The sequence below is a fragment of the Ascaphus truei genome, chromosome 13 (assembly GCF_040206685.1).
Source record: "Ascaphus truei isolate aAscTru1 chromosome 13, aAscTru1.hap1, whole genome shotgun sequence".
In the NCBI taxonomy this organism is placed as follows: domain Eukaryota; kingdom Metazoa; phylum Chordata; class Amphibia; order Anura; family Ascaphidae; genus Ascaphus; species Ascaphus truei.
Window position 1 is genome coordinate 11,345,888 of NC_134495.1, and position 17,563 is coordinate 11,363,450.

General features: G+C 49.4%; 2 gene segments (V, D, J or C); both read left to right on the plus strand.

Moving 5' to 3' along the window:
• Positions 1–5,719: 5,719 nt before the first annotated feature.
• Positions 5,720–8,625, plus strand: LOC142465227 (immunoglobulin lambda variable 5-37-like). The segment is given in 2 exon segments: positions 5,720–5,747; positions 8,309–8,625. Coding segments are annotated over 2 exon segments (345 nt in total).
• An 8,121-nt stretch (positions 8,626–16,746) lies between these two features.
• LOC142465228 (immunoglobulin lambda variable 5-37-like) lies at positions 16,747–17,145 on the plus strand. The segment is given in 1 exon segment: positions 16,747–17,145. A coding segment is annotated over 1 exon segment (399 nt).
• The last annotated feature ends 418 nt before the right edge of the window (positions 17,146–17,563 follow it).

Genomic DNA, 17,563 nt, shown 5'->3' on the forward strand with positions numbered 1-17,563 from the left:
CCCATTAAAGTTCAGCGCTGGGCGACTCGGGGCTCAGGGGTTGCTACTCATTACTGACAGTTTAACCAATGTCATTGTAACTATGCAACTGATGAAGAAACACACTATTAGTATAAAATTAAACGTTATTAATATTTACAGAATGCATAAAGTAAAACTTACATAAAATAGGATCACAATAGATCCAAACATCACTGGGGGAGCTGGAGGGAGGGGTGAAGAGAGCGTATGAACCAGCGCTAAGGCAAGATCCCAAATGCCAGACGATCCGGTGGCTACGTTCTGCCGGCTCAATATCCAAATTCAAACCCCATCACTTCGCGCTAAACCATCGCAGGTAAGTAAAAAACGCTGCCCGGAGGAGGAACGTAATGACGCTTCCTCTCTGCAGCGTGTGACGTCACCTCCACGCGCTTCGCGTCATATGACGCTTCGTCAGGAGGTATGATTGACAACACTGACGTCCAGTTAATTTTATACTAATAGTGTGTTTCTTCTTCTTTTTTGCACCCTGCTATATGCGTATATTTCGGTTGGTTGCCCCGCTGATCACGGGACAGGGAGGAGCAGCAGAGAGACTATTTAGCCCACTTTGGGACATATTTTGATTTTTGGAACCGCTCGTACTCAATATATTGTAACTATCTAACTGATCCAGCACCTGCCAGGGTGCACTCACAGCAGCTACCACCAGAGGGCAGCAAAGTACTGTGTATGCCCCAGTGCTATTCATCTGCCTGCACGTGTATTGTGGGTTATTATAGGATCCTCCTGGGAGAAGAGGAAACCCCCGCAGGACTGGCTGCCACTATATCAGCACCTGCCACAGGCTGAGAGACGCCCAGTAACCCCCACATCCCTGTGTGTAACTGCTACCCATGTACCGTGCAATCATTATACCCTACCCCCTGTTATATATGTACTGTGTAATCATTATACCCAACCCCGTTATATATGTACTGTGTCACCATTATACCCTACCCCTATTATTCATGTACCGTGTAACCATTATACCCTACCCCCTGTTATTCATGTACTGTGTAACCATTATACCCTACCCCCTGTTATATATGTACTGTGTAACCATTGCACCCTACCCCCTGTTATATATGTACTGTGTAACCATTATACCCAACCCCGTTATATATGTACTGTGTAACCATTATACCCTACCCCTATTATTCATGTACCGTGTAACCATTATACCCTACCCCCTGTTATTCATGTACTGTGTAACCATTATACCCTACCCCTATTATTCATGTACTGTGCAATCATTATACCCTACCCCCTGTTATTCATGTACTGTGTAACCATTATACCCTACCCCCTGTTATTCATGTACCGTGTAACCATTATACCCTACCCCTATTATTCATGTACTGTGCAATCATTATACCCTACCCCCTATAATTCATGTACTGTGTAACCATTATACCCTACGGTCCCTACCCCCTGTTATACATGTACTGTGTAACCATTATATCCTACCCCGTTTTTCATGTACTGTGTAATCATTATACCCTACCCCCTTGTTATTCATGTACTATGTAACCATTATACCCTACCCCCTGTTATACATGTACTGTGTACTCATTATACCCTACCCCCTGTTATTCATGTACTGTGTAATCATTATACCCTACCCAATGTTATTCATGTACTGTGTAATCATTATACCCTATCTCCTGTTATACATGTTCTGTGTAATCATTATACCCTACCCCCTGTTATACATGTACAGTGTAATCATTATACCCTACCCCCTGTTATTCATGTACTGTGTAACCATTATACCCTACCCCCATATTATTCATGTACTGTGTAACCATTATACCTTGCCCCCTGTTACTCCTGCGTTGGCAATACTGACATGTGTCTATGTCATGCAAATAAAGCTTATTTGATTTAATTTATAATAAGGTCCTCATCGTGGGCAGGAGAATAGGGTGACAGAACTTGCAGTGTGGAGCAAACACTTGAGCTGATTTGCATATAAAGGGGCTGATTTGCATATAAAGGGGCTGATTTGCATATAAAGGGGCTGATTTGCATATAAAGGGGCGTGTCCCCGCTCTGTAGAAGATTTCATGTGAAACTGGAGGATCCCAACCAGAGATCTGCTCGTCTGGTAGATCAGCGCCGTCCTGCACCATGTCCTGGGCTGCCCTCCTCCTCACTGCCACCTCTCTCTGTGCAGGTAACTGAGCCTGGAGATGACGCAGTGTTTGCACACTGGAGGTGGGGGAGGTATGCAGGGGGAGATAGGATCAGTGGGACCCTTTACCCAACAAGTAAAACCCTAACCCCTTCTCCCCGCCCCTGTTTCCAGGTCTCCTCTGCGCGGAGGAGCTTAAGCTGGAGCAGCCGCGCTCAGAGTCTGTGCGCGCGGGCGGGCCTGCCCTGCTGGCCTGTACACTGAGCAGCGGCATGGCCCGGGTATCCTGGCACCAGCTCAAGCCTGGCAGGGCCCCCCCGCTTCGTCTACCAGTTCCGTAGCAGCGGAGATGAAGGGAGGGGTCCTTGCATCGCCCCCCGATTCTCCGTCACCCACAATCCCGCCAGCAACACCTGGAATTTAGTCGTCACCGCGGCCCAGGCTGAGGACGACGGGGATTATTACTGCTCTGTATATGTCGCAGCTACAAATACGTAACCACAGTGACACAGAGATATGGGGAAGTGACACACAAACCGGTTACACAGCGAAGCAACGACACAATGTATCTGCTCCAATGTCCACTGAACTCCGACATATCACAAGTGGTGGAGCAATGTGGTGCCACGCGTGGCTTTCATAGACAAGTAACGGTTTCATCTTTATACAAAGGTTCTATTGTATATTATTTATAAACTGGGATGTATCTCTTGTTTTTTTAGTGAAAGACAATATATTTGTCTTATTGTTTTTTTTACACATATTTGCGGTTTCTTACACTTTCATAGCACCCACTATAAAGGCAGTGCCGTATCTAGCTGGCTGGGGATTCCCCGTGGTGTTGTTTATCTCAGGGGAATGTCAGAGGTAAATGTGTGTAACAGATAGAATGGATGTGTCTGCGCAGGACTCCGCTGGGGTTATTCCCTCACGCCCCGCGCTGGCTGCACGGGGTGAAAACAGTTCTAGGGGCCACAATGGGGGCGTAACGGGACCAATGTGACATTTCTATATATATGACTAGCTGAGAGACCCGGCGTTGCCCGTGAGTTAAATTTCCCGCTAGGAAAAGGGGGGGGAGAGGGCGGGAAAAGGGAGGGGAGGGACAGTGGACGGGAGGGGGGGAGGGACAGTGGACAGGAGGGGGGAGGGACTGGACAGGAGGAGGGGAGGGACAGTGGACAGGAGGAGGGGAGGGACAGTGGACAGGAGGAGGGGGGGACAGTGGACGGGAGGGGGGGGGACAGTGGACGGGAGGGGGGGGGGGACAGTGGATGGGAGGGGGGGGACAGTGGACGGGAGGGGGGGGGGGACAGTGGACCGGGGGGGCGACAGTGGACAGGAGGGGTGGGACAGTGGACAGGAGGGGGGGACAGTGGACAGGAGGGGGGGACAGTGGACAGGAGGGGGGGAGGACAGTGGACAGGAGGGGGGGGCAGTGGACAGGAGGGGGGGAGGACAGTGGACAGGAGGGGGGGAGGACAGTGGACAGGAGGGGGGGGACAGTGGACAGGAGGGGGGGAGAGTGGACAGGAGGGGGGGAGAGTGGACAGGAGGGGGGGGGACAGTGGGCAGGAGGGGGGGACAGTGGACAGGAGGAGGGGAGGGACAGTGGACAGGAGGAGGGGAGGGACAGTGGACAGGTGGAGGGGGGGGACAGTGGACGGGAGGGGGGGGGGACAGTGGACGGGAGGGGGGGGGGGACAGTGGATGGGAGGGGGGGGACAGTGGACGGGAGGGGGGGGGGACAGTGGACCGGGGGGGCGACAGTGGACAGGAGGGGTGGGACAGTGGACAGGAGGGGGGGACAGTGGACAGGAGGGGGGGACAGTGGACAGGAGGGGGGGAGGACAGTGGACAGGAGGGGGGGGCAGTGGACAGGAGGGGGGGAGGACAGTGGACAGGAGAGGGGGAGGACAGTGGACAGGAGGGGGGGGACAGTGGACAGGAGGGGGGGGAGAGTGGACAGGAGGGGGGGAGAGTGGACAGGAGGGGGGGGGACAGTGGGCAGGAGGGGGGGACAGTGGACAGGAGGGGGAGACAGTGGACAGGAGGGGGGGTGGGTTGCTTACAATTTCCTGGTCCCTCCTCTCCACTCCCCCTGTATGTTTCTCCGTTCCCCCCTCTCTCTCCGCTCCTGCTCCCTCCCCCCCCATGCATAGCTCCGGTCCCCACCCTAGAGTGTCTGACACACACACAGTGACTCACACACACACACACACACACACACACACACACACAGTGTCACACACACACACTCACACACAGTGTCACACACACACACACTCACACACAGTGTCACACACACACACACACACACACACACACACACACACACACACACACACACACACACACACACACAGTGTCACACACACACACACAGTGTCCCCTCCCCACACCGGGGGGGGAGCTGAGCGGAGCACCGGGGGGGAGCTGAGCGGAGCACCGGGGGGGGAGCTGAGCGGAGCACCGGGGGGGGAGCTGAGCAGAGCACCAGGGGGGGAGCTGAGCGGAGCACCGGGGGGGAGCTGAGCAGAGCACCGGGGGGGTGGGAGCTGAGCGAAGCACCGGGGGGGAGTTGAGTGGAGCACCGGGTGGGAGTTGAGCGGAGCACCGGGGGGGAGCTGAGCGGAGCACCGGGGGGGGAGCTGAGCGGAGCACCGGGGGGGGAGCTGAGCGGAGTACCGGGGGGGGGGGGAGCGGAGTACCGGGGGGGGTGGAGCTGAGCGGAGCACCGGGGGGGAGCTGAGCGGAGCACCGGGGGGGGAGCTGAGCGGAGCACCGGGGGGGAGCTGAGCGGAGCACCGGGGGGAGAGCTGAGCGGAGCACCGGGGGGGAGCTGAGCGGAGCACCAGGGAGGGAGCTGAGCGGAGCACCGGGGGTGGGGGGGAGCTGAGCGGAGCACCAGGGGGGAGCTGAGCGGAGCACCGGGGGGGAGCTGAGCGGAGCACCGGGGGGGAGCTGAGCGGAGCACCGGGGGGGGGGAGCTAAGCGGAGCACCGGGGGGGGGGAGCTGAGCACCGGGGGATAGCTGAGCAGAGCACCGGGGGGGAGCTGAGCGGAGCACCGGGGGGGAGCTGAGCGGAGCACCGGGGGGGGGGGGGGACTGAGCGGAGCACCGGGGGTGGGGGAGCTGAGCGGAGCACCGGGGGGGGGGGAGCTGAGCGGAGCACCGGGGGGGGGTTCGTTGCTTTGAAGCGTGCCCAGAGCAGTGAGGATGAGAGTCAGTGAGGGGTGGGACAGTGTGGCAGTGGTGTTGGCCGCAGGCCAATGAGAGTCAGTGAGGGGTGTGACAGTGTGGCAGTGGTGTTGGCCGCAGGCCAATGAGAGGTGTGTGGGGGCGGGCATGGCCTGAGGCGGAGTGACAGGCCAAAGGTGCAATGCGATTGGCCCTGGGGACAGAGGCCATGCAGACAAACATACAGTGCTTTCAAAAATATATAGTAGATAGTAGAATAGTAGATGTGTGGGAGGGTGTGGATGATGGGGAAGTCGGGGGGAGTGGGTGACGGGGAAGGGATAGAGAGGGGGACGTTGGGAGGGGAGAGAATGAGCGACATGAGCGGGAATAAATGGTTTAACAAAAGTGAGGTGTGTGTGTGTATAACATTTGTACAAACACACAATGGCACAGCAGACATACAGACACATACAAATGTACACGTACACAACTACACACAGACATAATATTCACACGACACACAAACTATAAGTTGGGGAGGTGTCCCCTTTGTGATGGTGGGGGCAGCCTGGCATATTAAAGGTTAATATGGCTGGTTGCACTACCTATAAGATGGCGGCCTGTGTTTTTTGCTCATATGGTCATCTTATTGTAGCCCAAATGGGTAACCCAGTGTATATTGTGTAATCCCCATGTAGGCGTGTGTATGTATGGGTGAGGGTGTGTATGGGTGTGTATGGGTGTGTGTGACCCCAATAATAATGCAAACAAGGCAGGGAGAGATCATTTTTCATCTGTAAATCAGGGACAATGAGATTTGGCCGCTATGAATTGTGGGCCCCTCTGACACCACATTACATCACATGATGACATCACAGCTTCTATATGATGTAATGTCCTCTCACTATAAGAGAGGGGAGAGCCTTTTATTTGGGATGCCGTTTCCATAGCGACAGAAAACAATGGAGAAACTCGAGTTCTCACCGGAAGGAATGGAAATCAGAGAACAAAGCCCGGGGCAAAGATATTCTGTAACCAGGGGATAACTGCACCTCACCCCCCCCCCTCCTACCCCCTTCCTCACCCGCCCCTAACTTCTCACCCCCTCTGGTTAGACGGAGGTTTGTCAGTAGTTACTCTGCTTGTGTTATTTACACTGAGGTTATGGAACCGCAGGATCATACATTCTATTCCCATTAAAGTTCAGCGCTGGGCGACTCGGGGCTCAGGGGTTGTTACTCATTACTGAGAGTTTAACCAATGTCATTGTAACTATGCAACTGATACAGCACATGCCAGGGTGCACTCACAGCAGCTACCACCAGAGGGCTGCAAAGCGCTGTGTATGCCCCAGTGCTATTCATCTGCCTGCACGTGTATTGTGGGTTATTATAGCGATCCTCCTGGGAGAAGAGGAAACCCCCGCAGGACTGGCTGCCACTATATCAGCACCTGCCACAGGCTGAGAGATGCCCAGTAACCCCCACATCCCTGTGTGTAACTGCTACCCATGTACCGTGCAATCATTATACCCTACCACCTGTTATATATGTACTGTGTAACCATTATACCCTACCCCCTGTTATTCATGTACTGTGTTACCATTATACCCTACCCCCGTTATTCATGTACTGTGTAACCATTATACCCTACCCCCTATTATTCATATACTGTGTAATCATTATACCCTACCCCCTATTATTCATGTACTGTGTAACCATTGCACCCTACCCCCTATTATTCATGTACTGTGTAAACCATTGCACCCTACCCCCTATTATTCATGTACTTTGTAACCATTATACCCTACCCCCTATTATTGATGCTTTGACAACACTGAAATGTTATTTTCTCATGCCAATAAAGCTTATTTGATTTCATATTAGAGATTTTTGGTTGCAAAGCAGGAAAACAGCACCAGATTGATTAAATCCCATTGGATGGAACTGGATTTCTTTCCATAACATCTGGGGCTGTTCTGTGCGTCACATTTTCAGCCTCTAATCAATAACCCGTCTGCATCCCACAAATAGTTATTGGAAAGAAAATCTGGAGTTAGGAGGAAACCCTACAGTGCCCTGAAATGTTAAACAAGTGACCCCAAATATACTGTACCTAAAGTTTGGGGTCATACCCCTCACCCTCTGAGTTTTGGCTGAGAGCCCACTTGTGTTCAGTCTTTAAACACGGCAGCTCATCCAATCAGAAATCAGAGGCACGAGATTATTTTGCATCAAGGGGCAGGGCGATCCATCCCTCATTATATTACGGGGCAGGGTGTGGAGGGGACGGCTCCGGACTTGTGACTGTCTCTCTCTGCACCATGACTGTCTCTTTGCTGAGTCTCTGCCTCCTGGGCCTTTTCCTAACTGGTAATCTGGGTGCTGAGGGGTTAATCAGAGAGCGGAAGGCTGCCTTAACTCTTTCAGTGCTGGGCCCTTCCTATAGTGAAGGGTTAACTGGAACACCTAACGTATATAAATAGGGTGCGGGGGGGAGGGGGCATACACCTGAGAAAAAGAGGTTCTAGAGCAAGGGATCAAGATCTGAGGAGGGGGCAGGAAGTATATTTTCCCTTTGAGGGAGGTGGGTGCATGGAGCAGCTACTCAGCGGAGGGTGCGGGGGAAGGAGAAAAATAGGGAATAAGGGAAAAGACCGCCATTTAATTTGGTTCTAATGTGTAATACTAAGCAGGACCTTTGGGTAAGATATTGTGTGTCTAATGAAAACTCCTCTCTGGAAGGGGCTAGTAAAATAAAGGGTTTAGGGTCTCTGGGAATATTAGGGTTTGATTCATTTATAATTAGGAAATTCTCATTCTACCAAAGGGAAGATGCTTATGGTAACCCACATCCTTGAGTGCGTTGTTATCACTCTTACGTATGACATCACAAGTGGTGCTCGGGGGTTGTGGGAAGGTTCTTGCAGCTGGTTAATCTCAGGCCGTGTGTCTTTGTGTCCCCAGGGTCCCGCGCTCAGCACTCGGTGACACAGGAGCCCTCAGTGACCACCTCCCCCGGACAAAACGTCAGACTGACCTGCACCCTTGGGGGGGGTCTGACCGTCGCCGGTAACCGTGTGCTCTTTGTCCAGCAGAAACTAGGCAGCAAACCCACATACATCCTGTATTATTACACTGAGTCCAGCAAGGGGAAGGGTGAGGGGGTCCCGGATCGGTTTGTAGGGTCCGGCTCGGGCAGCATTGGGTACCTGAGCATCTCTGGGGTGCAGCCTGAGGACGAAGCTGAATATTATTGTGCAACGTGGACTGGGAGCCAGTGACACAGTGACAGCAGCGTATGGGGAAGTAACACAAATACTGTCAGTGGCTCATACAGGTTCCACGCAGGCTCATTACCTCACACCTGTGCTATAAACATACAGGTTACACGCAGGCTCATTACCTCACACCTGTGCTATAAACATACAGGTTACACGCAGGCTCATTACCTCACACCTGTGCTATAAACATACAGGTTACACGCAGGCTCATTACCTCACACGTGTGCTATAAACATAAAGGTTACACGCAGGCTCATTACCTCACACCTGTGCTATAAACATACAGGTTCCACGCAGGCTCATTACCTCACACCTGTGCTATAAACATACAGGTTCCACGCAGGCTCGTTACCGCACACCTGTGCTATAAACATACAGGTTCCTCACCTGTGCTATACTGTACAGGTTACACGCAGGCTCATTACCTCACACCTGTGCTATACTGTACAGGTTACACGCAGGCTCATTACCTCACACCTGTGCTATACTGTACAGGTTACACGCAGGCTCATTACCTCACACCTGTGCTATACTGTACAGGTTACACGCAGGCTCATTACCTCACACCTGTGCTATACTGTACAGGTTACACGCAGGCTCATTACCTCACACATTGCTACATATAATAATGTTTTCTTATACAGTTCTGATGGTGTAAGTAGCGCAGGCACATGGAGTCCCCGCCCTGAAGAGCTTACAATCTAATTTAGTGCCGGAGGCAGGGGGAGATGAAATGATGTGTGCAAGGTCAGGAGGAGAGTCAGTACTGGGAGTCCAATAGCAGTAACATTACCAGTACAACCTCAGCACACTCCCAGCCCATTGCAGTCCTCTGTGCTGGAGTGAGAGGGACGGGAGATGTGACCAGGGCAGGAACACACAGCACAGTCCTGAGCTTGGGGTGGGAGGGACGATGGGTGAGCCCAAGTCTCACTTAATGGCTTTTACCAAACTTCTCCAGCCTATCACAGATCACACAGTGGTTGGGTCAGTATTGAAATGACTTATTGTAATAGAATAGGTAGGAGAGGAAACACTTTTCCTGCTCCGCTGCACACAATACTCGGAAGTGAGGATTTCCCACTCCGAGAGACTCACAGCTCTTATCCAGAACTTTAATAATATTGAAGAGAACTAACAAATAGCGATCCTCCTGGGAAGAGATGAAATCCCAACAGGACTGGCTGCAACACTAAATCAGCACCTGTCACAGACTGAGACGCCCACTAACCCCCACATCCCTGTGTGTAACTGTTACCCATGTACAGTGTAACCATTATACCCTACCCCCTGTTATTCATGTACTGTGCAATCATTATACCCTACCCCCCGTTATTCATGTACTGTGTAACCATTATACCCTACCCCCTGTTATATATGTACTGTGTAACCATTATACCCTACCCCCTGTTATTCATGCACTGTGTAATCATTATACCCTACCCCCTGTTATTCATGTACTGTGCAATCATTATACCCTACCCCGTTATTCATGTACTGTGTAATCATTATACCCTACCCCCTGTTATTCATGTACTGTGTAACCATTATACCCTACCCCGTTATACATGTACTGTGCAATCATTATACCCTACCCCCTGTTATTCATGTACTGTGTAATCATTATACCCTACCCCCTGTTATTCATGTACTGTGTAACCATTATACCCTACCCCCTGTTATACATGTACTGTGCAATCATTATACCCCACCCCCCGTTATTCATGTACTGTGTAACCATTATACCCTACCCCCTGTTATTCATGCACTGTGTAATCATTATACCCTACCCCCTGTTTTTCATGTACTGTGTAACCATTACACCCTGCCCGATATTATTCATGTACTGTGTAATCATTATACCCTACCCCCTGTTATATATGTACTGTGTAATCATTATACCCTACCCCCTGTTATTCATGTACTGTGCAATCATTATACCCTACCCCGTTATTCATGTACTGTGTAATCATTATACCCTACCCCCTGTTATTCATGTACTGTGTAACCATTATACCCTACCCCCTGTTATACATGTACTGTGTAATCATTATACCCTACCCCCTGTTATATATGTACTGTGTAACCATTATACCCTACCCCCTGTTATTCATGTACTGTGTAACCATTATACCCTACCCCCTGTTATTCATGTACTGTGTAACCATTATACCCTACCCCCTGTTACTCATGTACTGTGTAATCATTATACCCTACCCCCTGTTATTCATGTACTGTGTAACCATTATACCCTACCCCCTGTTATACATGTACTGTGTAATCATTATACCCTACCCCCTGTTATATATGTACTGTGTAACCATTATACCCTACCCCCTGTTACTCATGTACTGTGTAATCATTATAACCTACCCCCTGTTATTCATGTTTCTGTGTAACCATTATACCCTACCCCCTGTTATACATGTACTGTGTAATCATTATACCCTACCCCCTGTTATATATGTACTGTGTAACCATTATACCCTACCCCCTGTTACTCATGTACTGTGTAATCATTATAACCTACCCCGTTATTCATGTACCGTGTAATCATTATACCTACCTCCTGTTATACATGTACTGTGTAACCATTATACCTACCCCCTGTTATTCATGTACTGTGTAACCATTATACCCTACCCCCTGTTATTCATGTACTGTGTAATCATTATACTCTACCCCCTGTTATTCATGTACTGTGTAATCATTATACCCTACCCCCTGTTATTCATGTACTGTGTAACCATTATACCCTACCCCCTGTTATTCATGTACTGTGTAACCATTATACCCTACCCCCTGTTATACATGTACTGTGCAATCATTATACCCTACCCCCTGTTATTCATGTACTGTGTAATCATTATACCCTACCCCCTATTATTCATGTACTGTGTAACCATTATACCCTACCCCCTGTTATACATGTACTGTGCAATCATTATACCCTACCCCCCGTTATTCATGTACTGTGTAACCATTATACCCTACCCCCTGTTATTCATGCACTGTGTAATCATTATACCCTACCCCCTGTTTTTCATGTACTGTGTAACCATTACACCCTGCCCGATATTATTCATGTACTGTGCAATCATTATACCCTACCCCCTGTTATTCATGTACTGTGCAATCATTATACCCTACCCCCCGTTATTCATGTACTGTGTAACCATTATACCCTACCCCCTGTTATACATGTACTGTGTAACCATTATACCCTACCCCCTGTTATTCATGCACTGTGTAATCATTATACCCTACCCCCTGTTATTCATGTACTGTGCAATCATTATATCCTACCCCCTGTTATTCATGTACTGTGTAACCATTATACCCTACCCCGTTATACATGTACTGTGCAATCATTATACCCTACCCCCTGTTATTCATGTACTGTGTAATCATTATACCCTACCCCCTGTTATATATGTACTGTGTAACCATTATACCCTACCCCCTGTTATTCATGTACTGTGTAACCATTATACCCTACCCCCTGTTATTCATGTACTGTGTAACCATTATACCCTACCCCGTTACTCATGTACTGTGTAATCATTATACCCTACCCCCTGTTATTCATGTACTGTGTAACCATTATACCCTACCCCCTGTTATACATGTACTGTGTAATCATTATACCCTACCCCCTGTTATATATGTACTGTGTAACCATTATACCCTACCCCCTGTTACTCATGTACTGTGTAATCATTATAACCTACCCCCTGTTATTCATGTTTCTGTGTAACCATTATACCCTACCCCCTGTTATACATGTACTGTGTAATCATTATACCCTACCCCCTGTTATATATGTACTGTGTAACCATTATACCCTACCCCCTGTTATTCATGTACCGTGTAATCATTATACCTACCTCCTGTTATACATGTACTGTGTAACCATTATACCTACCCCCTGTTATTCATGTACTGTGTAACCATTATACCCTACCCCCTGTTATTCATGTACTGTGTAATCATTATACTCTACCCCCTGTTATTCATGTACTGTGTAATCATTATACCCTACCCCCTGTTATTCATGTACTGTGTAATCATTATACTCTACCCCCTGTTATTCATGTACTGTGTAACCATTATGTGTCTATGTCATGCGAATAAAGCTTATTTGATTTAATTTATAATAAGGTCCTCATCGTGGGCAGGAGAATAGGGTGACAGAACTTGCAGTGTGGAGCAAACACTTGAGCTGCTTTGCATATAAAGGAGCTGATTTGCATATACAGTGGCTGATCTGCATATAAAGGGGTGTGTCCCCGCTCTGTAGAGGATTTCATGTGAAACTGGAGGATCCCAACCAGAGATCTGCTCGTCTGGTAGATCAGCGCCGTCCTGCACCATGTCCTGGGCTGCCCTCCTCCTCACTGCCACCTCTCTCTGTGCAGGTAACTGAGCCTGGAGGTGACGCAGTGTTTGCACACTGGAGGTGGGGGAGGTATTCAGGGGGAGGTAGGATCAGTGGGACCCTTTACCCAACAAGTAAAACCCTAACCCCTTCTCCCCGCCCCTGTTTCCAGGTCTCCTCTGCGCGGAGGAGCTTAAGCTGGAGCAGCCGCGCTCAGAGTCTGTGCGCGCGGGCGGGGCGGCCCTGCTGGCCTGTATACTGAGCAGCGGCATGGCCCGGGTATCCTGGCACCAGCTCAAGCCTGGCAGGGCCCCCCCCGCTTCGTCTACCAGTTCTGTAGCAGCGGAGATGAAGGGAGGGGTCCTTGCATCGCCCCCCGATTCTCCGTCACCCACAATCCCGCCAGCAACACCTGGAATTTAGTCGTCACCGCGGCCCAGGCTGAGGACGACGGGGATTATTACTGCTCTGTATATGTCGCAGCTACAAATACGTAACCACAGTGACACAGAGATATGGGGAAGTGACACACAAACCGGTTACACAGCGAAGCAACGACACAATGTATCTGCTCCAATGTCCACTGAACTCCGACATATCACAAGTGGTGGAGCAATGTGGTGCCACGCGTGGCTTTCACTGACAAGTAACTGTTTCATCTTTATACAAAGGCCTCTATTGTATATTATTTATAAACTGGGATGTATCTCTTGTTTTTTTAATGAAACACAATATATTTGTCTTATTGTTTTTTTTACACATATTTGCGGTTTCTTACACTTTCATAGCACCCACTATAAAGGCAGTGCCGTATCTAGCTGGCTGGGGATTCCCCGTGGTGTTGTTTATCTCAGGGGAATGTTCAGAGGTTAATGTGTGTAACAGATAGAACGGATGTGTCTGCGCAGGACTCCGGTGGGGTTATTCCCTCACGCCCCGCGCTGGCTGCACGGGGTGAAAACAGTTCTAGGGGCCACAAAGGGGGCGTAATGGGACCAATGTAACATTTCTATATATATGATGTGTGGGAGGGTGTGGGTGATGGGGAAGTTGGGGGGAGTGGGTGACGGGGAAGGGATAGAGAGGGGGACGTTGGGAGGGGAGAGAATGAGCGACATCAGCGGGAATAAATGGTTTAACAAAAGTGAGGTGTGTGTGTGTGTATAACATTTGTACAAACACACAATGGCACAGCAGACATACAGACACATACAAATGTACACGTACACAACTACACACAGACATAATATTCACACGACACACAAACTATAAGTTGGGGAGGTGTCCCCTTTGTGATGGTGGGGGCAGCCTGGCATATTAAAGGTTAATATGGCTGGTTGCACTACCTATCAAGATGGCGGCCTGTGTTTTTTGCTCATATGGCCATCTTATTGTAGCCCAAATGGGTAACCCAGTGTATATTGTGTAATCCCCATGTAGGCGTGTGTGTATGGGTGAGGGTGTGTATGGGTGTGTATGGGTGTGTGTGACCCCAATAATAATGCAAACAAGGCAGGGAGAGATCATTTTTCATCTGTAAATCAGGGACAATGAGATTTGGCCGCTATGAATTGTGGGCCCCTCTGACACCTCATTACATCACATGATGACATCACTGCTTCTATATGATGTAATGACCTCTCACTATAAGAGAGATGAGAGCCTTTTATTTGGGATGCCGTTTCCATAGCGACAGAAAACAATGGAGAAACTCGAGTTCTCACCGGAAGGAATGGAAATCAGAGAACAAAGCCCGGGGCAAAGATATTCTGTAACCAGGGGATACCCGCACCTCCCCTCCCCTCCTACCCCCTTCCTCACCCGCCCCTAACTTCTCACCCCTCTAGTTAGACGGAGGTTTGTCAGTAGTTACTCTGCTTGTGTTATTTACACTGAGGATATGGAACCAGAGGATCAGACATTCTATCCCCATTAAAGTTCAGCGCTGGGCGACTCGGGGCTCAGGGGTTGTTACTCATTACTGACAGTTTAACCAATGTCATTGTAACTATGCAACTGATCCAGCACCTGCCAGGGTGCACTCACAGCAGCTACCACCAGAGGGCAGCAAAGCGCTGTGTATGCCCCAGTGCTATTCTCTGCCTGCACGTGTATTGTGGGTTATTATAGGATCCTCCTGGGAGAAGAGGAAACCCCCGCAGGACTGTCTGCCACTATATCAGCACCTGCCACAGGATGAGAAACGCCCAGTAACCCCCACATACCTGTGTGTAACTGTTACCCATATACTGTGTAACCATTATACCCTATCTCCTATTATTCATGTACTGAGTAACCATTAAACCCTACTCCCTATAATTCATGTACCATGCAATCATTATACCCTACCCCCTGTTATTCATGTACTGTGTAACCATTATACCCTACCCCCTATTATTCATATACTGTGTAATCATTATACCCTACCCCCTATAATTCATGTACCATGCAATCATTATACCCTACCCCCTATTATTCATGTACTGTGTAACCATTAAACCCTACTCCCTATAATTCATGTACCGTGCAATCATTATACCCTACCCCCCGTTATTCATGTACCGTGCAATCATTATACCCTACCCCCTATTATTCATGTACTGTGTAACCATTATACCCTACCCCCTATAATTCATGTACTGTGTAACCATTGCACCCTACCCCCTGTTATTGATGCTTTGGCAACACTGAAATGTTATTTTCTCATGCCAATAAAGCTTATTTGATTTCATATTAGAGATTTTTGGTTGCAAAGCAGGAAAACAGCACCAGATTGATTAAATCCCATTGGATGGAACTGGATTTCTTTCCATAACATCTGGGGCTGTTCTGTGCGTCACATTTTCAGCCTCTAATCAATAACCCGTCTGCATCCCACAAATAGTTATTGGAAAGCAAATCTGGAGTTAGGAGGAAACCCTACAGTGCCCTGAAATGTTAAACAAGTGACCCCAGATATACTGTACCTAAAGTTTGGGGTCATACCCCTCACCCCCTGACTTTTGGCTGAGAGCCCACTTGTGTTCAGTCTTTAAACACGGCAGCTCATCCAATCAGAAATCAGAGGCACGAGATTATTTTGCATAAAGGGGCAGGGCGATCCATCCCTCATTATATTACGGGGCAGGGTATGGAGGGGACGACTCCGGACTTGTGACTGTCTCTCTCTGCACCATGACTGTCTCTTTGCTGAGTCTCTGCCTCCTGGGCCTTTTCCTAACTGGTAATCTGGGTGCTGAGGGGTTAATCAGAGAGCGGAAGGCTGGCTTAACGCTTTCAGTGCTGGGCCCTTCCTATAGTGAAGGGTTAACTGGAACACCTAACGTATATAAATAGGGTGCGGGGGGGAGGGGCATACACCTGAGGAAAAGAGGTTCTAGAACAAGGGATCAAGTTCTGAGGCGGGAGAGGAGGGGGCAGGAAGTATTTTTTTCCTTTGAGGGAGGTGGGTGCATGGACCAGCTACTCAGCGGAGGTCGTGGGCGAAGGAGAAAATTAGGGAAATAAGGGAAAAGACCGCCATTTATTTTGGTTCTAATGTGTAATACTAAGCAGGACCTTTGGGTAAGATATTGTGTGTCTAATGAAAGCTCCTCTCTGGAAGGGGCTAGTAAAATAAAGGGGTTAGGGTCTCTGGGAATATTAGGGTTTGGTTAATTGATAACCTGGAAATTCTCATACTTCTACCAAAGGGAAGATGCTTATGGTAACCCACATCCTTGAGTGCTTTATCACTCTTACGTATGACATCACAAGTGGTGCTCGGGGTTGTGGGACGGTTCTTGCTGCTGGTTAATCTCAGGCCGTGTGTCTTTGTGTCCCCAGGGTCCCGCGCTCAGCACTCGGTGACACAGGAGCCCTCAGTGACCACCTCCCCCGGACAGAACGTCAGAATGACCTGCACCCTTGGGGGGGGTCTGACCATCGCCAGTAACCGTGTGCTCTTTGTCCAGCAGAAATTAGGCAGCAAACCCACATACATCCTGTATTATTTCTCTGAGTCCAGCAAGGGGAAGGGTGAGGGGGTCCCGGATCGGTTTGTAGGGTCCGGCTCGGGCAGCGTCGGGTACCTGAGCATCTCTGGGGTGCAGCCTGAGGACGAAGCTGAATATTACTGTGTAACGTGGACTGGGAGCCAGTGACACAGTGACAGCAGCGTATGGGGAAGTAACACAAATACTGTCAGTGGCTCACACAGGTTCCACGCAGGGTCATTACCTCACACCTGTGCTATAAACATACAGGTTACACGCAGGCTCATTACCTCACACCTGTGCTATAAACATACAGGTTACACGCAGGCTCATTACCTCACACACCTGTGCTATCAACATACAGGTTCCACGCAGGCTCGTTACCTCACACACCTGTGCTATAAACATACAGGTTCCACGCAGGCTCGTTACCTCACACCTGTGCTATAAACATACAGGTTCCACGCAAGCTCGTTACCTCACACCTGTGCTATAAACATACAGGTTCCACGCGGGCTCATTACCTCACACCTGTGCTATAAACATACAGGTTACACTCAGGCTCATTACCTCACACCTGTGCTAT